The sequence below is a fragment of the Cyrtonyx montezumae genome, unplaced genomic scaffold (genome assembly GCF_038088225.1).
Source record: "Cyrtonyx montezumae isolate F1298 unplaced genomic scaffold, pur_monq_1.0 scaffold_25, whole genome shotgun sequence".
In the NCBI taxonomy this organism is placed as follows: Eukaryota; Metazoa; Chordata; class Aves; order Galliformes; family Odontophoridae; genus Cyrtonyx; species Cyrtonyx montezumae.
Window position 1 is genome coordinate 10706657 of NW_027071992.1, and position 26642 is coordinate 10733298.

Sequence of the window (26642 nt, forward strand, 5' to 3'; positions counted from 1 at the left end):
TACTGATTTCACTTTTATTCATATTGCCTTTCCTTACTGTCAAATTATACTGCTATTTAAAAAAATAGCTTTTTCTAAAGATGTCAGAAATTTAAAATGCAGCTATTAAATAAAACTTTGGTAGCTATAAATATGATGTAGCAGACCAAAATCATAATGTTGACTGTGGAGGATAGTGACATTGTTTCCTTCCATTTTTGTGTTAATTTGGGCCCTTTTTATAGTGCAACTGAAGGCTGATTGAAGAAGTGTAGGATCATGTTCATCAGCACGGAAGTAAGCAGAGTCAGTTTTCTGATCAGACAACATTGTGAATGCTTGATTCTGTCCCCAGAGAAGTGTGTTTAAATTTGTTTGATCTCTGTGGTGCACAGAGATTCATGATATGAATTTAAACATCTCTTTAGTGAAGAGTGAAGACACTGCGCTAGAGATAACATCATTTATTTGGTTTGTTATGTTTGTCCTCTGTTTTTTCCTGAACTGTAGCAGAAGAGATTTGCATATGTTTAATGCCTGGTTTTTATTCATTTGTTTTATGGCTCTCAGATGATTAGGTAAGTGTTACAGAAATCAGTTGCAATTTACTACATGAAGGTGCCTAATAATGCAGTCTGTCATTGTGTATATTGAGAGGAACAAGGAGTAAGTGAAAAAATCTGTACAGAAGATGGGGTTAAAGTACTCTTTTATAGATGTATTCATGTATATTCATATGCATGTATTTACATAACTGCATTTTATCTATACCTTATGTAGTTAATATGGTACTAAAATACCTGGAAAATGAAGAGAACTTAATTTACCCATGTAGAATCGTAGAGAGGCTTGAGTTGGAAGGGACTGCAAAGACAACTAGTTCCAGCCCCACTGCGGCAGACATGGTTGCTGACCACTAGATCAAGCACTAGATGAGGTTGCCCAGGGTCCCTTGCAGCCTGGCCTTGAACAGATCCAGGGATGGGGCATCTGCAACATCTCCAGACACCCTCTTCCAGCACCTCATCACTCTCTCTGTGAAAATTTTCACTGACATCTAATATATCTACCCTCTTATTTACATACTGTTCCCCCTTGCCCTGTCGCTCTCTACCTGTGTAAGAAGTTGATTTCCCTTCTGTTTATAATCTCCTTTTAAATATTGGAAGGCTGCAGTGAGGTCTCCCTGGATTCTTCTGTCCAAGCTAAATAAGCCCAGCTGCCTCATCCTTTCCTCACAGGAGAGGTGCTTCAGCCTGCTGATCATTATTATGGCCCTCCTCTGGACCCTCTCCAAAAGCTCTCTGTCTTTCTTACGTTGTGGGCGCCAGGTCTGGGCACTGTGTGCCTCATGAGGGCTTGACCCTCTTTTCACAGAATCACAGAACTGTAGGGGCTGGAAGGGACCTATAGAGATAATAGAGTGCAATTTCCCTGCCAAAGCAGCTCCCTACCCAGGTTGCACAGGTAGGCATCCAGGTGGGTCTTGAACGTCTCCAGAGAAGGAGACTCCACCACCTCTCTGGGCAGCCTGTGCTACTGCTCTGTTGCCCTTAGTGTGAAGAAAATTTTAGCACATTTGTGCCAAAGTTCCTGTATTTCAGTTTGTGACCATTTCCTTTCATCCTGTCGCCACACACTGCTGAGAAGAGTCCAGCCTCGTCCCTTTGCCTCACGCTCCTTAGTATTTATAGACGTGGATCAGATCCCCTCTGAGTCTTCTTTTTTCAAGGTTGAACAGACCCAGGTCTCTCTCTTGGCCACCAGAACATCCAGGTCCCTCTCTGCGAAGCTCTTCTCTATCAGGTCATCTCCTGACCTGTGCTGCTATGTGTATTTCCTCCCCAGGTGCTAGACTCTACACTTGGGAATCTATACTCAACACATTCCTTATTCACTTAATAGTCCAGCTTTCAAATCCATCCCTCTCCAGCTTAGAGATAGAGATGTTGTATGGATCCATGTTAGAGGCCTTGTACAAATCCATCAGTTGCCCATCCTTTGTCTACTCATACTGTCACTCCATGGTAGAAGGCCACCATATTGGTCAGACACGATCTGCTCTTAGTGATACTGCACAGGCTGTCTCAGGTAAGCTCCTTGTCTCGCATGTGCCTTAACTCATCTTCCAGGAGGTTCTGTTCCATCATCTTCCCAGGTGCATTTGTGGGGGTCACCAGCCTGTAGTTTCCTAGATTTTCCTTTTTACCCTTCTTAAAAACAGAAATAATGTTTTCCTTTTTTCAGTCACAGCCGTGACTTTTCAAATAGGATGTTGAGAAGTCTTTAGGAATAAAACCTTTTGTTCTGCAGAAGACAACTACTATTTTCTTAACACCAAAACAACTCCCCCTTGTTTGGACTGTGTAAAATATTGGTCTTCCTTCTTATCATAATCTCCTTTTGTGTATTCAGGGTTGGAGTGAGGATTCCTCAAAGCCTTCTCTTCTATGGCCTGAACAAGCCCAGCTCCCTCAGCCTTTCTTGATAGGATTGGTGGCTCTAAATAAACTTTTTGAATGCAGTGACAATCTACCCCATTACCTCTTCTTAATTCAGTGCTGAAAAGATTCTTCTAGTAACTTTTTATCCCTATGTAACAATAACTTTGTCACTGGCAGATCATCCAGTACAATCTTGAAAGCATCTTGTTCAGAAAAGTGTTTTCTTGGGATGACATGCTTAATTTGTTGTTTCAATCTACCTTCTCCCATCTAAATTAATTACTTTGCTATTTTAATTCAATTTTTGAAACTTTCTTTCCTTTTCATTTTCTATTCTGCTTGGTTGAAGGATTTATTTCCCTTAATCACTACTGCTAAGATTGCATCTGAGAACTAAGAATAAGATGTAAACTCTACGTCATTTATTTCATACTTTTGTATTTGTACATTCCTGTTAATATAGCCACAAACTATCCCTTCTGAAGCATCTGTTAAACACTTCACAGATTGTGTATTGCCAATAAAAGACAATTTCTCAAAATTGGTGTTTTGGGGCATAGCTTCCATTATGTGGTTATCTGCACTAGGATGTAGTGTAAAAATGCAAGGCACATTAGGATTTGGTTGTTTCTGTTCCCTAGCTCTTCTGAAACCACGAGGTGGCAGCAGCATCTCAAAGTTCAACATGGAGATTAATACCAGGCATGATCATTTGACTGAGGGGTACAAAAATGAGGAAAAGAGATTGGGAACAGGGATGGTCTGGCAAAAACTCTCCCTGTGGAAGGGAGATTTGGGAGGGGGGAGGGCGGGGGGGAGGGAGATTGGACAGGAGGAAGGAGATATTGAGTTACTTGGAACCCTGTCTTCGTGCATTTTGAAGGAAAAAAGCCAACAAAAACAGATTTCCACTTTGCCTACCATTTTTTAGTTTTACTCTCTAGAGGTTCTTTTTCCTTGTTACAGAAGTCCTAAGTGGGAATATCTGGGATGAATGCCAGAGTCTAGCATTGGGTGCCAAAGCTAGAACAGCTGTTTCAATCAGAGAATTTAATTAAGTTTTCTACTGTGTAAAATGCTAGTCTAAGTCCATGTAGCTGATTAGTCTAAATTGTGAAGGCATATGTAGGATTTGCGATGTTGTTAAGCCCTGCGCTTGCTTCCCCATGGAGTTGAATTTTATTCCTTGTGCTGAAGAGTAATGGGACAATACTGTACACAGATGAGCTTACTGCTGTTCTTGAATCTGATAAATGGTATCAGTAGCATTCCCAATTTCAATTAGACAATGTGTTGATCAAAAGAGCTGTAAATCTCTTATGTTGAAAAACATAATTTAATTTTTTTACATATCTTTGATAATAACTTTTTCTCCTTCCTATTTTTATTAGTCTTCCTGATATTTGCCAGTAAGATTTGTGGTGTTCATATTACAGAGATTCTTGTATCAAGTTGGATCAGAAATTTCTTTACTTTTATAGTTTTACAACTTATTTTTATTTTTTTTATTCATTTATTTTTTTCCAGGAAAACTGCTAGAAACTTCAATCAACCAATGTGTAAAGCTGCCAAGACAACTGTGGTGGAGGTAAGGACTTGAAACTCAGTAAGCTCTACATCCCTGTAGACAACAAACCCCTCTGTCATGCATGCCATTCTGGGAACAGATTTTCTTTATTTAAAAACGAGTTGGTGAATTCTGTATGTGAAACAGTGGTCTAAACTGTCTTCTCTGAGTAGCTCTGGCTGACATTGTGCTCATTTTTAGTGATCAGTTTATCATTTTTCATCTGATTATGGCCCAGATGTTGTTTGCTGTGTTGAGCATTTGAAAAGTTTTGTATTTGTTAAATAAATAGTATGTGGATGAAAGAAGAAACAATAGTCATAGGCTTTGTTTCAGAAAATTCACAAAAAGCCTCAAGGAAATAAGTAATAAAGATTACTTATAGAAGACCTGATAATAAATGCATAATGACATAGATTGAGGATGTCATGGATTTATCATGGTCAAGGTCTCTAAAAATAAATAACATCAATGTCAGTCAAGTGGATGTGGGCGTTTGGCTCTGCCTTGACAAAGAAGATGGGCTAAGTGACCTGTAATTTTCTTCCAGTCTTTTAGTCTTTTTATCTTTTTGTCTAAAACTGTATGGAGCACCCCACACTGGAAATATATTGGTGACATATATTGGAGAGTTGCTGGAACATAGTAATATTGGTTGACGGCTTTAAAGGTTTTTTCATCCCACTGAGAAAGGGGAGAGTGAGCGAAAAACTGTGTGGTGCTCAGCTACCTCCCAGGTTATACCACAGCATTCTAACTCCCTGGTAATTTTTTATGTATCTTATAAAAGCTAAATATGATTGACAGTAAAATAAAGAGAAACTCCTCTTGAGCACTTTTAGTATATTCTAAATTGGAAGAGTCTTAAATTGGAATTGTCCCTTCTTTGTTCACGTGCTTATTTATTTTCGTAAAACCTCTGGAATAAGATATTTGGTACATAAACATCCCTTGATAACACATTTAGGGAGTTATTTCTTTGTGTTGTATAGAGGTATAGCAAAATATACCATAGAATTTGTTAAATGGCACTTACTGTCATGTGAGAACTACATGAATTTTCATAGGTTTTTTTTTTTTTAGAAAGGCTAAAAATTATTTTTCCTTTTAAAAGCGAAATATAAAATCTTTCTTAATTCCCTTCATTCTAGCTGCTCAGTATTCATACTTATTTCACAGCCTGGTGCTTAGAGAATCTAAGTAGATCAAACCCTTTCACATGCATGCCATTTTATTCTCCCTCGCTACTCTTCTATCCACACGTAATAGGGTAGAATTTTCTTGACAGAGAGTAACAATTATGTGACATTTTTCTTGGTGTTGTTCCAATTTATCTTTGGAAGAGCTGCCTTTATATTTGTCCATCTTCAGTTTTGGTGCAGCTTCTACAACAATTAATAACTGACATGCTTTTGCAAGGTAGTTGATATTACTTTACAACTCTGTTGTTTTAATTGAACTGCTTAAATGGGCAAAGAGGCATAAGCAGAGATTTAAGAGAAATTTCTAGCCAAATGCAGTACCTTGAGTTGACTCTTAAGTATCTTTCTTCTAAAGTGGAATCCAGAATGCTGTGTTTTGAATTGAAGAGTTTAAATTCAGGGTGCTGGATAGAGATGTCTCAGTATTGCTTCTAGTGTTTCTTAAGTACTGAGGGTTATCAGTGTGTGGCTGTCTAGGGCTGATCTCAAGGTAGCTGCAGTGACTGCATAAAGTTTCATTAGGCTTCTTAGTTACTTTGTTCAAGGCTTGGAGGGTGAAATTGTCAATCCCACAGAGAGATACGTTAGGGAAGAAAGATTCAGTAGGGTAGTAATTCAGATTCTCCCTTTGCAGCAGGGATTTCTGATACCTGTTCCCAGCTTTGTTGTTTCTTTTTTGTTGTTGTTGTTGTTTTTCACCCACAGACCATTTAGTTTAATATAAGCAGACAGGAAAGGAGATTTGAAGCCACCACTGCTCCTTCCTGGCACCATTAGCTACAGGTTAGACCTGTCTTCAGAGTAATTCAATAATTAGTGGAATTTGCAGGACTGCAGTTTCTCAATCTGACGTTCCCTTTCTGAGTTTAAGCTTGGAGCTTTGTACTTGTACAACCAGACTTACAATGGCAACATCTGCATGTCAAGCACAAAGCTGAGGGAAGTAACTAGCTAGCAGAAATAAAAAGTAGATCCTTCTGTGATTCTAGTTTTGAGCTGCAGTTTTCCCTTTAAAGTCAATGCTGTAAATACACAAAAACAGGATTTGTTAATAGTAGCTACTCTACTGGGTTGTTTCCCTTCTTGGCTTATTTGTATGCTTTCAGTTTTATTTAGTTTTTCAGAAGCAGTCTCTTTTTCAGTAGCAAAGCTTTGTTGAACATTAGGTTGGAAGGGATGGATACTAGGCTATTCAGTTATGTCTCTGTTCCATTCTCTTAAGTACATGGGAACAGTATAACTTGAATTTTGGAAGGTAGTTTTCATCAAAAAATGTATCCTGCCTTGATATGAACAAAGCAAGAGATGGAAAATCTATCATTCTATGTGGGTTTCTTCCAGTGGTTAATCACGTTACAATGTCTTTTTACTGTAACTAGTTTAGACTCCATCTAGTGCTTCTGCTCTCTTCTGTTAGATTAAAAACCTTTTCTAAGCTGGAATTTCCTTCCCATGGCAGTAACTTCTCAGTTCTGCTGATATGACAAGTGGTTCAAGGACTTAATGATTCTATCTGTAAAATACTTTCAGCCCTCTTATCCCTTTTATCTCCTTCTCACTCTGTTATTTTCTGAAACTTCACAAATGTGACCAATAGGAGTGTCTTCTGGATTGTAATACTGATATAGTACTGTCAGCTGCTAAGGTAGAGTTATTTTCCTGCCCATTTCTGCTGCTCTCCTGCTTGTGCACTCCAGACTCTGATGAATTCATGTGGGTTGCCTAGACAGTTAGTTGCTTACACCTTGTTAATCATTTTCTGACATACTTCAAGAAAGGTATAATTAATGATTTCCAGCATGAATTCTTTAAATATGACAGGTATTTCTTGTTAACAGATGTTGTACTTTGCTTTAGAATTATGTCATGTTCTACAGTACTGCTGTTCCTGTCTTAGGATTTATTATTCCACCAGTCTTTCCCCAGATCTCACTGGGCCTAGTGTCATTCCACTGAAACAGATCTATGCTTTCAAGGTATATAATAAATATTGGAAATCCAGTCTCAAAGTGCAGGAGGAATCAATTACATTGGTTAACCTGTTGCAAGATATCCTATGGAGCTCTGAAGTCTTCTGGCATGCATGCACAGTAGAAAATATGTTTTTTCTTTAATATTAAATGTGCTTGAGTTTAGATCAGTGTGGTATTTTATTTTTTGTTCAAGAATGGACAATGTTAATTTTTGTGAGAATTTGGAAGAGAACTTGGCAGCACTTGCAGATGTGGAGGGTAAGAACAGAGCCATGTGTTTGTGGCTTATGCACTTAACTGTTGCTTATTCAGAAGTACTGTCTGCCTCAAATGAGTCTGTATTTAAAGGAGGGCAGTGAAAGAGGAGGAAGAAGTAAGGCTGTGCTGTTACCAGTTAATGTCATTCACAGTTCAGGGTCATGGATTTTAAAACTTGCCTTAAACAAATTTCTGACTTTGTTTGTTCTGACCAGTCAAATACTTAGAAATAGCTATTCTGAACCAATCATTATTCTGAACAAATTAGTAGCCTTCCTAGAGTCATAAATACAGTGACCATAAACTTCTAATGAAATGCAAAATGTGTTTTCTTAACTAAGTATTTTCGGTTGTTACATGCATTTCTCTTTTTTTCAAGGTAAGAGGAAGTAGATCCTGCTGATCATCCTTGCTATCAGGCATCTAATTGAAACATGGGGAGCCATCTGTATCATATCTGACTGTAGTAGCTCGGGTGAAATTTCTACTTTAAAAATGACCAGTTATAAGGTTCAAAAAGCTGTTCAAGCAGAATTGCATGTTTCCTGTTACTTGATAGGCTTTATCTGTGTGTGAAAGCAGAATGATACAGGAGTTCTTGTGTTGTTTTTTTTTTTAGTTATTTTATACTGTTGAAGTACAAAATTGTTCTCTGTTTATTACATCTATATTTTGCTTCATCTTGCATGATTCACAGAAACTGAGCATGCAGTTAGAGCTGTAGCTTTGTTGGGACTTGAAGCCTCCTGCATGCACTCAGCCTGAGCCTTTCAGTTGATTTTTGGATCTGTGAGCAGTTTCCTGCTCCCAGGGACAAGATCCTCCTGCAGGAAATAGGAGAACTGTGGAATCAGCCAATCTAAAAGCAACTTAGTGATCGCAGGAACAGGTCACAAAGGCTTGTAAGGTGCAGAGGAAGTACTTGTCATAAGGAGAAATGTGAGGGCTTTTGTGGTCTTAAACTCTTCTGTTGCATGAAGGACTGACACCTAACTCACTAGCTGATGCTTATGTCAGGCTTATCAACAGTCCACTGAATTGTATCATAGGAGTTGAAATTCTTAGCATGTTGGCATTACAGCCTGGCCTCCTAGATAGGTGACCCAAACTGCTATATCAAGGGCTGGGGTATTACATACATCTTTCTGCATAAGTTTCAATGAGCAGAGCCTCAGATTTGGTGATAATGCTCTTATTTTTTCTGCTTTTTTTTTTCCTTTCCTTTCCTTTCCTTTGTGTGTGTGTGTGTGTGTGTGAATCAAATCAACCCATAGTCACAAGAAAAAAATTGTATGAATTTGCCAGGAGTGGACATAATGATACTGCTGAGGTGAAGGATGATCTAGGCATAAGTTTTTACTCTGTGCACTGGACAAGTGTACAGATATCTTTAACAGCCCCAGACATCCTTAAGCTGCGTCTGTCCCCTGTCATTGTTCTCTGCTGTGAGACCTCCTTAATGCTTGACTTTGACAAAGCAGTTTGAGCTCTCAGCCATGGCCATGATGTGTCTTGAGAGTGGCAATATTCAATATCTTTAGAAATACTGACTGTTCGAATATCCAGTTTGAATAATTTTCCTGTTCAAATTGCAAGAGGATGGCTAAATATATCTGCCTGTGTAAACAACATTTGCACCTCAAATAACATCACAAGAGGAAAAAAAGAGAATGTACTTTATCATAAAAATACATTAAATAAAAATCATTAAACCTTGTATTTTATCTCTGGTTGCCTGGTAACAACACTGCCACGTCAGTGAGCGTCATTATCTCAGGTACAATGAACTGTGCTGCACTGAGGGACAGAAGCGAGCTGAAATAACCCATTTGTATCCTGTTATCTCTACTAAATAACAGTGTTGCATTTCATTGAGGAAACTGGAAAATGAAGTTGTTTTTTGTCCGCTCCTCCAAATGTTTTAACACCTGCAAAACTTTCCTCATTCCGTATAGATTTGTTCTGAGGAATTCTGCAAGGCTTTTACACAGTAACAATTTATTGTGAAAACCCTTTACGTACTATTTTAAGACGGAATAGGAATATGAAGTAATCTCTTTCCTTGCCTTATCACTCCAGCAATGAAACTCAAGCCAAACCATATTACAGGAAGCAACTCTCAGTTTGGGATAGGCACTGGCTTTACATTAGAATTTTATGGGAAATCTCTGACCTGAGATTTGAGATCCAGGAGGATGTGGAACCAAGGTATACACCCTCCTTCTGGGCACTTACTGATGTGTGTTGATATAGCCTGTTTTGGTAGTGTTGTCTGGGTACTCGGGGATGACTGACTATGCTTAGGGGTTGGTTGTTAAAAGCATCCTCAGAGGATAACAGTGGGAGGAATGTTTTATTTGGCACAGAATGGACACTTGACCTGCTTATTCCTACCACAGTTGCATCAACTCTTAGCACAAATGACAATACAATCGTAGTTATCTTAATAATTAAGTGCTAGTAAAAAAAAACCAAAAAAAATGCAAATACATATATGGAAATATTTGGATCTGAGGCATCTAGGGATTAGTCAGGGACTTTGACTGCATGACTGGATTCATATACCTAGGTTTTATTGAATTCTGAATCAGAGTTGTTTGTGGATACAGATTTAAATGAACATGAGCAGTTACAGAGTACAGGTATCATAGTATCCTTTCCAAAAGAAAACTGAGATGAAGTAGATTTGAGTGACTGCTGTGGGACACTACCTGAAATTAAGATTCATGATCTTCAGAAAGCACAGAATGGAAAATAGAATGGTTTTCAGGAAGATGGACACTTCTTGAGCTCATAGATTTGGTAGATTAAAGCATTGGAGAGGTCTAATTTAAAAGAAATGAAACTAATGAAAATCTGTATTAGGGCCTAGAGAATAAACTTTTCCAGGATGGAGAAGGATTTGGGAGAGTAGTAGGGTTTCACTTGGATCGCAATCGTCACTATCTCAAATGCAGAAAAGGAAAATGATGGGAAGTGAAAACAAGGACAGATAACTGAGGCAAAGCACTATGAGGAGAAAAAAAAATGCAACCAAACAAAAAAGCATGTATGCATTGAAGCAAACTCAAAAAAATTCCAGCCCAGTGAAAACTAAAGAAAATGTGAAGGTAGCAAGAAATCGTTGAGACTACTTGTCCATGCATAGCAGGCTGACCAGAGATGTTGATATCTCAGCAGTTCAATCAAGAGAGTTAAATTAGCAGTACAGCATACAAAGGAGGCTGATAGGTTTAAAGCTCTTTCTTCCTCAGTTTTCAGTAATACTGGAAAGCACTTTGGCAGTTGTGATGCCAGGTACAGAAGGTTAAAGAACGTCTGAGTAGGACTGGCTTTGAATTGCAGGGATTATGTTTTGGAAAATCAACTCATGGGAACATTTGCACACTGTTGCTGGAGTAATTTTAGTTTGCTAAAAGGAAGCCCACTGTCAGACTTCAGTGCTCTTTTGTTGCTTTTATTGCTCTTCATGGTATTTGATTCCTTCTTTTTATCTGTGTATATACTAATCAGTGGAGAACAAGACAGCAAAACATTTTTACAGCTATTGTGCAGATCATCTTGAGATGTTTTGAGAGGCATTGCAATAAACTGGGTGAGATGTACTTCAAATATGTAATTGTAATGCGTAGCATATTTGGTTTTCTACAAATTGTTATGGGGGTAATAAAAAAGAAACCAGCCTATAAAGGCACTCTTAGTTTAGCTTCAGGATCTGTCAGAGCCTTTCTGTCTTCCCTCAGCACACTTACTTATGGGCAATTGTCAGTATCCACTGATCAAGTACAGACTTGCTTTAGAACGTTCTTTTTGAGTGTTGAATTTGTTCTTAACATCAGTGACAAGTATAAGAGGTTGTTTCTCATTGAATATGTTATTCATCAGATCAGCAATGATTTTCTGAAGCTGACTGCTAAGTATTAATTCAAGAAGGTATCAATTTCAAAGGAAAAAAAAGTAATAGGTAGATAGAGAAAAACAAATGCAAAAAATGTTATACAGGTAGGTAAAACTTTCTGAGTAGTGGTCAGTAACAATCTGATCTGCTATGAATTTGAACCATCTAGCATTCACTACACTAGCAATGAAGTGCCAGATCTGAACCCACATAATTAGAAATTTATTCTCTTGATAATTAGAAGCATGTAAGAAGGGTCGATTTGTAGGTTGGTTTCTTCTTGTTTCCATAACAATTTGTAGAAAACCAAATATTCTGTGTATTACGATTACACATTTGAAGTACATTTCATTAACAGTGCTCATATTCTGTGTCCTGAGGATTTAAAATTGAGTAGGATTTAAACACAGTATAGATAGAACTTCTCATTGAAAAAATGTTAGAGTTTTGGGCATGATTCTTGGAATTTATTTTCATGTATCTTTCTATTTATATCTTAATGCTTGAAATTTTTCTGTTGTGTTTTCAATAACTTTGTGTCATTTCTGATAGAGATTCCTAGAATGACATTCAAATTGAAAGCATTAGAAAAAGGTAGTTCACAGTGTGAGTAATGCCTTCTAGTATGAAACACGCATTTGATCAGGTGGACAAAATATTGAGATTTAAATATCTGCAGCCTAGTAACTATTAATGCAGTGAGAATTTTGGAGCAGTCATTTGAATCAAAAGATCAAATTTTAATATTTTCTTGCAGCATTCTTCCCTGCAAGTGCTTTAAAACCGAATTACTCTGTAAAGGTGATGGTCGTCTTCCAGTTCCTGAAGGGGGCTACAGGAAAGCTGGGTGGGACTTTTAGTAAGGGTGTGTTGCAAGAGGGAACTGCTTTAAAATGTAAAAGGGTAGATTTAGGCTACATATTAGGAAGAAATTCTTTACTGTGAGGGTGGTGAGACATTGGAACAGGTTGCCCAGAGAGTTGTGGGTGCTCCCTTCCTGTACGCTTTCAAGGCCAGGCTGGATGGGGCTTTGAGCAACGTGTTCCTAAGAGAGGTGTCCCTTCCTATTGCAGGGGGGTTGGAGCTAGATGATCTCAAAGGTTCCTTCCAGACAAAACCAGTCTGTAGTTCTATGATTTAAAGCTACGTGAAGAATTGAGATATCAAGACTGTCTTGACTTTGTAGAATGATGATTTTTCTTTTTAGATGTGGCTATTTAACAGACTTCTAGCAAGCTGCAAAATACAGTGGCCCGCAATGGATGCTGACCACAAAGCAGCTTTTTATTTCCATCTCCCTAACAGGCTAGATATTCTAGAGTGCATTTGAAAGCAGACTAGTCTTCCATACTTTCACAGATTTATTTGAATTGCTTTAAATAAACTTGATCAATTGTAGTGTGTGGAAATTCACTCTTTTTTCACTGATATTCTTTTAAGTTACATGCCGCTTGTGATTAAGCCAGAGAAAGTGATAGCTAAAAATTTTTTTTAATAACCTCACGTATAATGATGTCTCATGGTTCACCTTGTATTTGAGTGATTACTAAAAACAAGTGGAAATAAACGGTCTAAGTAAGTGATGTAAGATTTGGGAATCTAAAGCCAGTCAGTATTGCCTTGATCTGCTTCAGTAGTTATTCCCTGTGATTAATAAATACAGACACAGAACAGAAATTTAGTATGACTAGGTGATTAGAGGTTTTTCTTGTTATGACTTATTCTCAGATGTGGCAAAGACAATGGTGCACTGTTGCTAGCAGGAATTAAATAGTTTTCTTGTTAGATATGAGAAACAAAAGTAACTTATTTATTCTTTATAATATGAGAGATTGATTCACATGTTTGTCAGTTTCAGCTTCATATTATACTTTTGATTCTGTGAAGTGCTTCATTGTTATAATTCTTTATCCCCAAGCATGTCTAGTGGTCCCTTTCCTGGGTGGCATTCAGGAGAGTGAATAAGTTCAAAAGAAGTTTTATTTTTCTTAAAATATGTTACTTAAAATCTCTTGATGCCCAAAGTTCTCCAGTTTCTGATGAAACTGTGGAAATTCTGTGAACCCAATTGCTTGCTTTCATCCTTTCTCGAAAAAATATCTGACTGCATTCCTCCTTAACATTGCCAGAAGGATTTATAGGTCTTGAATATTTAGGGCTTTGGAGAGTGTTTGTTTGTTTGTTTTTGGATGGCTGCTGTGATTTTGAAGGTGAAACTTTATCTCTGTGAACCACCACTGAAATAAAGGAAATAGTGGCATGTATGGAGTTTTCAGAAGTTTTTGTAAATTACAGCTGTTTATAAGGAGTTTCTGAAATAAGGAGGGTAATTAATACATAAAGTGGACATGAAGTGCCATTTCAAGATGAAGTGTTTTTTGCCCTCCTCATTGAAATTGCTGTTACTGTTTTTGTTTTTATTTTCTTGATAGAGAGAACCACCAGTGTAATCTGTTAGAAAAAAATTAGTACTGCATACTTTTACACTGACTACCTTCTTGTATATCTCAAGCTTAGCATGTTCTGCTTTCATTCTTATTTAAGATGTCTTCATTGAAATTCAGAGTGGTTTAGTAGGACTTGCATAAACTGTGAAATATGAAGAATCCCTACTTGGATGCTGAAGATAGTTCTGTTTTTGTTTTAAATTTTTCACTTCCTCCTTCAGTACTTTAATTACTCTTAATTCCTTTTTGCCAGTTAAGCCTCTATTTATTTTCTGACCTTTAAGTTACGTTTCTTCAGGTGTGTAGGAGATATCAGACTGCTTTCAGCCTCATTTGTCATTTTCTGATGTAAGAAGTACAGTCTTTTGTAGAGAGTAATGCTGACATTTTTTAGTTTCAATTCTTCTTGATGAACAATTTTAAATTAAAAAAGATAGTTCCTTCTTTTTACTTTGTAATCAATTCAGTGACTTTCAATCAGCTGTATTTTGAAACTAAGTAGTGAAATATGTGAATAACTTGTTTAGAGTTAATATTGTTAACATTGTACTGCTCAGGATGGAAAGACTTGGAATATGATCAGTAGTGTTGTTCAGCAGTTACAGCTGAATAGATTAAACAGGTTCTTTGTCATTAGGTAGCGCTTAACAAATGAAGAATTTGTTCACTGATGGTGGGATTTTTTACAAGTTTATTTCTCATTATTTTAGTAATTTGAAAACTGCATAATATAATCTTAAAAAAATGACTTTCCAAAGTTGTCATTTCCAGTTGGATGGAGTAACAACAGTAATGAGTAGAAGTTGGTGTTTTTTTCTTTATCTAACTCATGAACATCTTCAGGAAAAATCTGCAAATTTCACTTTATACATACAGGGTCATTTTTACAGTACATGTTTATTGGTGGATTTAATATCAGATGTCTATTGCAAGATTTGTTACTCTTTCACAAATGTGCCTACTTGGTAAAAACTGCCCATTTATCAGAAAAAAATGCAAAATAAATTGTTTTGAGAATGTTGTATTCTTAGGATTCTTTCTTTGTGAAATTTCTGAATTTTCTAACTTTGTTCATGATCTTTAAACTTAAGAATACTGTGCTCATTGGCTGTGCTAAAATTTAACTAACCTTTAAATGTTTGGAAAAGTATAATTCTATTTATATGGCAGAGCTTCTGCGGAGGTTAGCAGCTAATTTTTTTCAGATTATTTCATTCATGCATACGTGCTCATATTTTGTTATTCTGCCAAAACTGTTATGCATGAGTACCAAGAGCAGGTTATCTAGTGCAGCCTGTATTCTTCTTTGCTATCACAAGTACAGTGTGGAGGAAAACATTAAATGCATGATATGAGAAGTGGCCATTTCAGGAAACAGAGGCAGCAGAGGCAGAGAAATGTGGGAGAACTGATTAATTACGTCCGGGGCAACTAAAAGTGGAATTAATGCTAAAGACTTAGAGAAAAGAAAGGTAAAATGAGTATAATCTAGCTGGGGATTCTAAATTATGAGAGTATATAGCTATGAGATGAGAAACGTAGAAGGTTCATGTCAGTTTTGCTTCTGTAATGGTCGGAACTGAAATACTGGAACATGTCTCACTGTTTTTCTCTGTTCAGAGACAGTATCAGTCTCCTGGAAAGCAGAAAAACATTGAAGTACGTAGACTCTTCATTGATACGGAATAGACAATGAACAACTGCCTGCTATTCCTGTACTGCAAGAAAAGGAAGCACCCAGTACAATTACGAGACACAGTGAAAAATATTTTTGCACAAGAAATGCAGTGGTACAGAATGTTTTGGGCTAAGGAAACTTTGACAAGTTCAGAGTTCATCAGAAGCTATGACACAAGGTGGTCTATGTCCAGCCTTTCACCACAGAGACTCCTAAACAGCATGTCGACAAGAAGCCAGGACAGAATAACCAAAACCATCATACAATCCTTTAAGCTTCCATTCTTTGCCAAGAAATAGAGTTACTGGACTAAAAGGTCCTTCTGCGTGACTCAAATCAGTCCCATTAGCCTCAAGGTGAAACTGACCTTTACAGATTTCTACTGTTCCCCTGCACTGCCTCCTTATGCTTATGAAGATTAACTCTGGCATGAGCACAACTTTGTTGATTCTGATCAAGACCTGCTTTTATCAGATGACTTAGCATTTGCTTGCTTTTCACTATTTAAAAGTGAGCTTCAGGAATTGTTATTGACTGATGGCCATTTCATTACAGTGAAAACTTGGCAGGAGTTGAAATTTTGTATTGTGGCTATCGTAGAACTAGAAAAGCACCGAACAGAATTCACAACATCTCTTCTACCTCCCTGCATCCAGACAGAACTGTGTGAATACTAACCTACTTTGCTCTTTCCTCTATCCAACTGGCGGTTTTAAGAGTACATTTCATAGGTTCATAGGTTCATAAGGTTGGAAAGGACCTACAAGATCATTTAGTCCAACCATCCTCCTATCACTATCCCTACCCAAGTACTAAATCAAATCCCTTAGCACCTCATCTAAACGCTTCTTGAACAGCGCTAGGGATGGTGCCTCAACCACCTCCCTAGGCAGGCAAAATGTCCCTACACATTTCATAGTTCTACAGTACCAAAGCTTTTTATGAACGTTAAGTCTAAATAATTAAAATCATTGACTGACTTTTTCCTTGGTTGTCATTAGCCATGGGGAATGTTTGATCACAGTTTCTGACTACTTTCAGTCAGACTTCTCTTGAATAGACCAAACAGACACAACTTTTCCTCTTAGCTGCTTTTTTTTTAAAAAAAAATTTAAACTTCAAATGATACTATAATCTCTCAATAAATTTTGCAGTGTCATACTGACTGTTCCAGCAGTAAACTGCAGAAGTGTTAAAATAAGCTTCTATCTAGCAACTAAGGGGATAAATTTATTTCTTCTGTTGTTTGTGTGTTTTATTCTAGTTCCATTCTAATGAGTATTTTATTATTTCAGTGTGATGAACTCACAAGCACTGTGTTAATGGAGATAATGTTACAGAGATTTAATAATGCAACTTTAAATTAAGCTATTTAGAAATGCATATGTTTTGTTCATTTTCCCATCCCTCTCCCCATGCTCAGCTGTTCTCCTTTCCACCTATTCTGTTTTTGGCTTTTTTTGCCCCTATAATAGAGAATTATGTGTTATTGTTTGGCTATAGCTCAGTTTTACTAAAACATTTAAAACTAAAACAGCTGAAAACTTTTCACATATCATAAAGCACGTAATTAGGCAACAGAAGCTGGTTAAGAAGTGAATACTCAAAGGTCTTTTTAGGTGCAAGTGTTTTGGCATGAATAGTTGTATCATTACTTCTTTCCCAATTTTTGATCAAGAACGCTGTTCATTATCTAAATTGCTGGAAGTTTATAACCGTCAAGTTTCCCATTCTTTATCTAGAAGCCTTTAGAAACTCTGACTTAAAAGTTAAGAATACTAGCTGAGTTTTCTTAAATAAAAGTAAACTGAACTTCTTTGAAAAGGGGTAAGTGGCTGTAAATTACAGAGGGAAGTGATATTTTGAAACAAGTGACCATTGATTTTGTGAGTGCTGATACCAAAATGAGTGACAGAAGGCTCTTGTGAATTGTAGCAGAGAACAGCTTTTATGTTCTGCTTGTACTTGAAGATAAACTACTATTCAGAAATGTTTGAATTTAATCATTCTACTTCCATTGTCAACAATCAGGCAAGATGTGCAAGGACATACACGCAGGAAGGAAACTGATATGTGAAACTCTTGAAACAGTGGAAGAGTGTTTGAGTCATGAACCAGAGCCTAATGGAGGAATGAATTCATCTCATATGGTCTTGAAGTTAGTCTTTAACTTTGCCGATATAGGAAAGCTGTACAAACTTTCTGCCTTCTGTCTCTTTGAGGTTATGACTGAAAGGAAACAACTGATCAAGAGAGTCAAAATAGTAGCAAAATATTTTGATTTAACAATTATAAAAAGTAGAGGAGGTGATCTGCCCTAACTAGTTACCTTTAAATGCTTTGCCACATTTTGTACCTGTTTGGTAGGATGTTGTATGATAATTTTAGATGCATCTAGGAATTCATCTGTTTGTGACAAAATAAGGGTAAGGTAATTTCAGTATGTGGGAGAAATATTAGAAGGATAAATAAAATGGAGAGTAAAACAGGAATAAAAATATATTTTAAAAGAAAATCATGCAACCTTCTAATTATTAATACAGATGTTCTCTATTGTACCTGCAGGTGATTGAGGACTGGGCTGTAGATGTGATATAAAAAAAGACTTAAAAAGGAGTGTGCAGTATTAAAGAGAACTGAATGTACCCAGCTATAGAGCTATTTTATTTTTAGATTATCGTTCTTATCTAGAAAGATGTTTGGGTTTTCTCTAGCAGTGGTCACAGTAGTGCTTGTTAGAGAGTGATTACATTGGTTCCTGTGGCCATCAAATTTTCCATTTCACTTTTGTAGGTCTAGCTTAATCTCTGGTAGCAGTGCAGGCAACACTAAGAGGTGGGCTGCCAGCAACCTTCAGTGTTTCATTTAGATAATCTGGTTCTTCTGTGAGTAGAGTTGAGAGGAAGAGCAATCAAATCACATTTCTGCTTTCCCTTTTAGAGTTCTTACATTTTCACATGGACATTCTGATCAATTTCATTTGGAGAACAGGATGATAGGTATTTTTGCAGGCATTATATACAAACTTATAACTCCACTTCAGAAGTTGCATTTTATTGCTATTTGGATATTTTGACACACTTAATTTTAATTACAGTTCATGCATCTTAGATATTTCTAAGGTCTTCTCGCAGTCCTCTCTTCTTCAGGCTGAGCAGACCTAGGTTTCTCAGCTTTTTCTCAGAAAGGAGATGCTCCAGGGCACCATCATCTATATGACCTTCCACTGTGCTCTCTCCAGCAGTTTCCTGTCTTCCTAGAACTAGGGAGACCAGAACTGGGCAGAGTACAGCACATTTGGGCTCACCAGGGCAGAGTACACAGGCAAGATCACCTCCATTGACTTGCTGGCTGTGCTCCTTTAATTGTACCCTATTATTATTATTATTTTTTTTTTAATTCTCCCTTTGTTGCCTTTATGGTGGATTTGTTTGTTTGTTTATAGTCACAGAGTAAAACACAGTAGGGAGGTAATTGTCTTTCAGAAGTGGTATATAGATTTAATGTAGAACACATTGTGCATTAACAAAAGGATGCCAAATCAAATTTTAAATTCTTTACTGTGCTTCCATTGGTGATAGCTGCCAAGTGATGTACCTCTGCAGATGTACATCACTTTAAATTCATAATTCTGTTTTGTAGTGTGACTTTTGTTACTACCTTAACATTTCCACCTATTTGGATTTAAACTGTTTGTAGGTACGATCATCTGTGATGTTACATGGTTTATTCCTGTGTGGTCACTGTACAAAACAGTTGAAACAGCAACTACTTTCAGTACATATGTAAAAATATCCTTTGAAAGAAATGTGTTGTTTTCTGTATATGAAAGAAGAGGAAAGATAAGCATCAAAAATAGCCTTTTTTAAAGGGAGTATCTGCATTGTCCTGTTTGTTGGTTTTCATTAGTGTCCACTGTATGTTTAATAGAAACTTAACTACTAATGAATTCATTGTTTTCATATTGTTTGTAATTATTTTGGTTTTCCTTTTTTGTAGGTGGAAGAAATTGTTGATATTGGAACATTTGCCCCAGAAGATATTCATGTTCCCAAAATCTATGTTGATCGCCTGATACAGGGAGAGAAGTTTGAAAAGAGAATTGAAGTAAGTACTCCATCTCATTGGTCACATCAGTGTCAGTTGTATTTTAGAATTTACAGGATTCTTACTCAAGCCATTAAGTGTTAGCAGTGAAAACTTGCCAGGTTCTGCAAAGTACTGCAGCTTAGGTATTTACTTAGGTACTTGGTAGATGGAGTACTGAGATTAGATCTTTGTTTTTTATGCCTCAGGCTCTCTTATTCAATCCCTAAATGAACTAGAACAACTTTCTCTGGTCCTCAGTCACCTTATTGCAGTTGAAAATCTGATGATGAAAAATCGTTTTGTTTTTCTTCCTTCCCCCAGATCACCCCCTGTAGATAAAAGAGAAATACCCATACTAAGAGCTGACTTTCACAGTAATTTTTTTTTTCTACTGGGAAGTTGTTTATATGGTCAGGTAGAACCAGTTGCAGCCCCTTCTGTACCTTGTAATGGATTACATCACATTGTGGAGAATCTGGAACCTTTCTTTCCTTTTCATTAAATGGGAAATGTATTACACAGCGACGTTTGTGTCCTGAATAAAATATGCTAGTACTTAATAAAAGGTGAGGCAATAATATTAAAACACTGAAAACTGCCAAGGAAATCATAATATACTGCTCTTTTTTGCTTTCATGGCTCTCACTCAAGCTTTGTCCCTCTGTTTTATTTTGTTGATGTAACAAAGCTCTGAAAGTGTAATTGAAAATTCAATAGTTCTCCAGTGTGCCCGTAATCTTGAGATGGTAATTATTCAAAATGTTGTTCTATGAGCTGGTGAATGAGGAGACACATAGCATGAAGAAAAGACACCTAGACAGAAAGAAGTTGAAGAAAGAGATTCCAATTATTCTATTTTTAAATTATTTTGTTCTTCAATTTATATTAAAAACTCCTACAAAGATCTACTTTTCTCTAAGTAAGTTGATTTAGGTTAACATTTAAAGGCATTTTGTTGTTTTTTTGTACCTGTTACTGTAAATGTTATAACTGTTCATTCTGCAAAAGCATGTTGTTGAATATCTGACTAGAAAAAATCGTAAAACCTCTTTTATACAAGTTCTCTTTGGGCATATTTTGTTAGAATGCCCTGTTTTGTCCTTTTGAAATATCTTAGTTTAAAATCTTTTGACTTTCAAGGGAGAAGTTTGTTTTGTGTTTAAAAAACTTCTGTTTTTATTGTGCTTTGGAAGTGATAGAGTGGTGATTCTTTGTGTAAGGAAGATTGCTGCGGATATCAGGGTCCGAGTGGATTGCTCTCGGGCGAGGAGCACGACAGGACTCAATATATGAATGATCAGGCTTCTGTTTATTACCCAGACAGCCTTATTCTTATAGTGTTTAAGACAGGGGCGTACAGAGAATAGCACTCAATCATTGGCTGAGAGCCTCAGAGAAAGACAACTTGAGCAGTTCCCAACAATTAACAGCAGTGAGAAACCATCCTGAGGGAGGTAACTCTTGTTATCATCCTAATCCTAAGAAACCAGGCAGGAATGTGTCGGCAGCGGATGTGAAAGGCAGTGCTGGCAGGGCGTCCCCTGTTTCAAAGTGCACTTTTCCTCTCCCACTCGCCACAGACCATCTCCTGCTTTTACTTTTCTCAAGGTTCACACAGTGTAGTTTCCTTTGAGCACGGTATCTGCGTGGCCAGTGCATAACACAGAGCCCAAAGGGAACACCTGCTAGCTAAACAGAATAGACTACCAAGGACAGCTTACTCTAAAAATACCTATAGTTACAATTATCAACAGTCCTTTGAAGCCTTCTTCACTGAAAGCAGGGTGAACAACATAATCACAGAAGTTTCCCATAGACATCTTGGCAATTTGAGTTGCTCAGCTGAAGCAGTTCATGTCCGCTTTGAGTTGTTTGTCACTTGGCCCAGGAGCATCATGACCTCCTATCAACATCTAATACTTTTCCATGAGTATATAGTCTGTGCTGCAGTGCAAACTGTGCTCGTACATATCACCATGACTTCCCTGCTCCTGCAGCCATTTCCCAACAGAAGATGTTTATAAAAAGTACATAAGCTGCTTGATTTTCTTTGTCTGGATAAGGGCACAGATACTTAGGCAGTTGCCTGCCCCCCTTCCTATACTCTTAGCAAAAATTGAAGTGAGAAGGAAAAATGCTACTGTAAACTATACAAGAAAACTGTAACATATATTAATTTTGTTAATGCTTTTACTCATACTTTTCCATCTTTGAAGATAATATATAAAGGCTGCTCCAAAAGTATTGACTCCTATTTTGTTGTTTGCCCATGGAGACAGATGTTGTTAGTATGGCAGTAGAGACTGAACCTTCCCACCAATATCCCATTCCATTTTGCTGCTGTGTGACAGATGGCAGCAGAGGGGCAGTCTGACAGAATGGTATCTGACATGAAAGTGTGTATGAAACAAAGGTGTGTCACTGAATTCCTCCATGTGAAAAAAAAGGTCACTCATTGACATTCATCAACACTTGCTGAATGTTTCTGGAGACCGAACAGTAGATGCGAGTGCAGAGAGGTGGTGTGTCACCTCCACAGTGCAAGTTGTATGAGTGCAGAATGCAGGCTCTGGCTAATGGCTGATGAAAATGCATAGATAATGGTGGTGACTGTGTTGAAAAACAGTATTCTGTAGCTGAGAATTTGCTCTATCATATACTGTTACTGAGCTCTTTGTGGTTGTTACAGTTTCCATAGAAATAAATAGGAAGCACTACTTTTGGAGCAACCTACATTTGTTGGAACTCTCTGTCCATATGAAAACATTGATTATGATAAATAGTAATAGAGAGTAGAGGAATGAAGAGAACCAAGTCTGTCATAATTCACTCTGACTTCAAATAGCAGTTCATGCCTAATTGGGCTCAGATATGTGCCCTCCCGTCATACCATTCTCATACTTTCTATCCAACTTTTTTTTTTTTTTTTGCTACAGAGAAATCCTGTGATTGTTCTTAATTTTTCCATAATGTACATGTGAAACAATTCTAGGAAAAATATGTTGGACATAAAAAAAAAAAAACAAAAAAAGTTACTAGGAAGTGTAGGAGAGCTGATAAATGACTGCTCCTGACTGCTGAAGAAGAAATAGACTTCTAACATAGGGGAAAAAAAAACTGCAAAATTTCTTTTGTGTTGCTTAAAAGGAGTAGATGATGATTTTGCCAGATCTGTTTTTTATGTCTTAGACGTGTGAGAAAATGAGAGGACACAGTGAGTACAACAGAGGATGTTGGCTAAAGCAGCATTACACACCTGGGAGAAATGCATGGAGAAAACCATTTATGTAAACAAAAATTCACAGAAAAGATCTTACAAACTTCTTGAATACTGCAGTATATTTGTGTATGTGATTTAGAGAGGATCAGTTTAAGGCCAGAATGTCTCTGGAAAAAATACCAGTCAGATTTATGCAAGATTATGTAGACTTATTCTGAAAATGCAGTTGCGTCACTCCTCTTGTTTTTACATTCCTGGCATTCTTTGATCTCGTGCATTTAAGTCTAGAATGTCATCACTGAATTAAATGATCACAGAGGGAGAGCAGTATTTGAGTGTTAAGCTGACATTTAAAAATCTATTTGGATATCTCTGGAATAATGATACTCAAACTTGCTAGTATTTGCACTAATGGTTGTTGCCCTCTTTCCCACTTTTTCTTCTTAACCAGTTATGTCTATATCATGTACTTTCTCAGACTTGACAATATAAACAAATCAAATTTATCCTCAGCAATAGCCATAGAGCAAGCTTGATTCCACTGTCTTAGGTGAGACTGAACTGCTAGAATAAAAGATCATCCTTTCTAAGAAATGGATAAATAACGTTATTCTTAGATGAAGTATCTCAGTGCATTTGCAAATCAGGCTTTTACATCTTGAGAAGCAAGAATCTGGATGCTAATCTCTGATCATGATTGCCTTCTGTTTTGCAGCGCTTATCAATCCGAAAGCCTGAAGACGCAAAAGGCAAACAAAAGCCAGGAGACAATGTGAGGGAGAGGATCATCAGACGGGCTGCTTTAGAGTTTGAGGATGGCATGTATGGTATCCTCCAGATGTGCTGTAGGTTGAAGTGATGACTTGCTAGACTAGTAGCTGCAGCTGTTTATGTTTAATGGAAGTTAATTATCATGCTCATTGATTGTCTTTCACTGAGCCTGGGACTCTCTCTTCTCAATGACACCTGATTGAAACAGATGGGGTATTACAGCATTGCATGCCTAGAGTCCCTGTTCAGGCATATATAGAGTTTATTAGTGGTTGAATGTTTCATAAGGATTTCTTTAAAAAGTTAAATAGCAGTGTAGCTTACTTGAACTGTTTCCATTTTATTTAGCATGCTAAATGTTTGGCAGAATGCAATTAGACTGTCAAATGGGGAAAGCACAAGCATTAGGCATCTAACTAAAAATGTGTTTGTGAAGGCAGCAGTTCTTATCATAGTACAGTGATAATCTTTTGTTTCCGCTTTGTGTTCCTATTTGTGCCTTGACCAATTTTCTTCAGCTAATCTAGGTATTGGAATCCCGCTGTTGGCCAGTAACTTCATCAGTCCAGACATAACAGTTCACCTACAGAGCGAAAATGGAGTCCTGGGTTTGGTAAGAATATATCAAGGTCACTTAACAGGAATGTACTCACCATGTTGTACTATTAGGTTTTATTTCGCTCTATCACTCCTAAGCTGATTATAATTATGGTAGAAATCGTATTCAAGCTTATGCAGTATTGCATGATCATAAAATTCTCCTTGTACATAGAAGTCTTTGTGGAAATGCTCATTTCAGCATTATATGCTACTTAAAGTATGTTTTATGGGAAGGATTCAGAACCTGGAAACCAAGTTTTGTGCTTGGCTTACAAGGTCATGCCTTTTAAGATAGCTTATGAAGCATAGTTTTGGAAAAAAAATATTTTTGCTGTAGTAAAGCTTTGTTATATTACACTTGCACACCTTTTTTTTTTTTCTGATAAATGTATGAACTTTAGTCAGAAAAAATAAGCAAAAACAAAGACCACTGCTCTCTGAATATTTAGTAATTCTAACAGCCTCTGAGCAATGTCTGTCAGTCCTGATATGTTATGTTAATTGATGTAAATGTTGTCTTGTATCGTCAAGAATTACATTATGCTAAAGCAAAAAAAAAAAAAAGCTTGAATGCATGTTTATGCTGATCTGTTCTCAATAATAAGCATGAGAAATAATAAGGCAGTAACAAATTGTACGTCAAGTATTTAATAATAGTATAAATAAATTATAAAGTATTATGTCTGTTATTGTCAGGGTCCTTATCCGCTTGAAAGTGAAGTTGATCCAGACCTGATTAATGCAGGTAAAACCTTTTAAATAATTTTAATTTTTGGAAGGTGACTCTTCTTTCTTGATATAAAGACTTTATTTTGACTTGGTATTTAAGCTCCTGGTTTATTTACACATAAATATGTAAATATATATAACATATAATTTATATTATGTAAAGTATTTTGCTTCTTTTAGTCTTTTAAGTGAAGATTGGCTTTGATCAATAGAGGGATTAAATATTCTAGTTAGAGAGCTTGTGCTTTTATTCTTTGTAGTAGCTACTACAGGGAGCTCTTTTCCAGGCCAGGTGGTAAAGAGTACAGTTTTCCTTTTCAGCAGTGGGATTGTTTAGTGCAGCTGTTACATTAATATACATTTTTCTTTTCCTGCTACTTTTCATGTCATGTCATGTCTTCTAGAAAACTGTTCTCAATGATTTATTTGTGGGACAAGTTATTAAAGGTTCTTTATGTGGTAGCCTGGCTTCCTCCTGCCTAGTGAGTTGTGTAGGTGATATCCAGTTAGGAGAGGCAGCTGTAGCCTGCTTGTCTGGTGCCAGTCATGTGATGAAGCTAGGTGGATGGCTTCTTTCCCCATTCTGAGGAGAGGATAGACATCTCAGGTGCTATATGGAAAGCAGAGATGGGGTGGCCCATAAAGGAGCAGCTGTGTGCGAAGAACTTTCCCTTCCTTGTACGCCACCTGCAATGGCTCCCCTGCATTTTTTTCCAGCTGAATTTATCACTTCCTGCTGTCTAGGGCATTGCAGAAGCAACGATTAATCTTGTTATGGCTTATTGCGTCTGAATGTGGTCTGATTTCTGTTTTCTTAATGGAAAGCTGTGCTTCTATCTGTTCTGTTTCCACAGAAAATTAGACCTATATATTGCACTGCGATAAGCTGAAGTAGCAGCCAAGGAGGTCTGTGTGTAACAAATGGACCTGGTGGTGTTGGTCAGTGCTGAGCTAGACATGAGCTAGCAGTGTGCTCAGGTGGCCAAGAAGGCCAGTGTCGTCCTGGCTTGTATCAGAAATAGTGTTGCCAGCAGTAGCAGGGAGGTGATTGTTCCTCCGCACTGGTGAGGCCTTACCTTGAGTACTGTTTTCTGGTTTGGATCTCCCACTACAAGAAATGCATTGAGGCTCTGGAGCATGTCTGAAGAAGGGCAGTGAAGCTACTAAGGGGTCTGGAGCACAAGTCTTACGAGGTGCGGCTGAGAGGAACTGATTATTTAGTCTGGAGAAGGGGGAGCTCAGGGGAGACCTTATTGCTTTGTAGAACTGCCTGAGGGAAGACTGTAGCAAGGTGGAGATTGGCCTCTTCTCCCAAGGAACTAGCAGTAGGAGTAGAGGGAACGTCCTTGAGCTGCACCAGAGGAGATTGAGGTTGAATATTAGGAAAAACTTCTTCTCCAGAAGAGTGGTCAGGCACTGGAATGGACTGCCCAGGGAGGTGGTGGATTCACTGTCTCTGGAAGTGTTCAAGAAACATTTAGGTGTTGTACTGAGAGACATGATTAGGGGGGAAATATTGGTAGGTGGGCAGCTTTTGTAAATGATCTTGGAGGTCTTTTCCAGCCTTGGTGATTCTATGAGGTAGGATTATTCTTACCTATTCTTACATGTGATGCTTTGTAAGTTCTTATCATTGCTAATGGTATAAAATATAAGCCTACACCTGACAAGTTTAGAATTATTTCATTGATAACCCCGTACCCTCCCACCCCTGTGTATATATGTAGAAAGCACCTTTCTGTCTCAATTACCTAGTGCAATCAAACTCTTAATAGCCAAATGAGATA

At 37.4% G+C, this 26642-nt stretch overlaps 1 protein-coding gene across 1 annotated transcript in view; it reads left to right on the forward strand.

Annotated features, from left to right (window-relative positions):
• The window catches only part of OXCT1 (3-oxoacid CoA-transferase 1), an 81040-nt gene that overhangs the window by 21943 nt on the left and 32455 nt on the right, over positions 1-26642 (forward strand). Inside the window, exons 7-11 of the mRNA XM_065739946.1 lie at positions 3951-4011; positions 19446-19553; positions 23471-23582; positions 24045-24139; positions 24823-24871. Coding sequence (XP_065596018.1) covers positions 3951-4011; positions 19446-19553; positions 23471-23582; positions 24045-24139; positions 24823-24871 — 425 coding nt within the window. The remainder of the gene's footprint in view (positions 1-3950; positions 4012-19445; positions 19554-23470; positions 23583-24044; positions 24140-24822; positions 24872-26642) is intronic.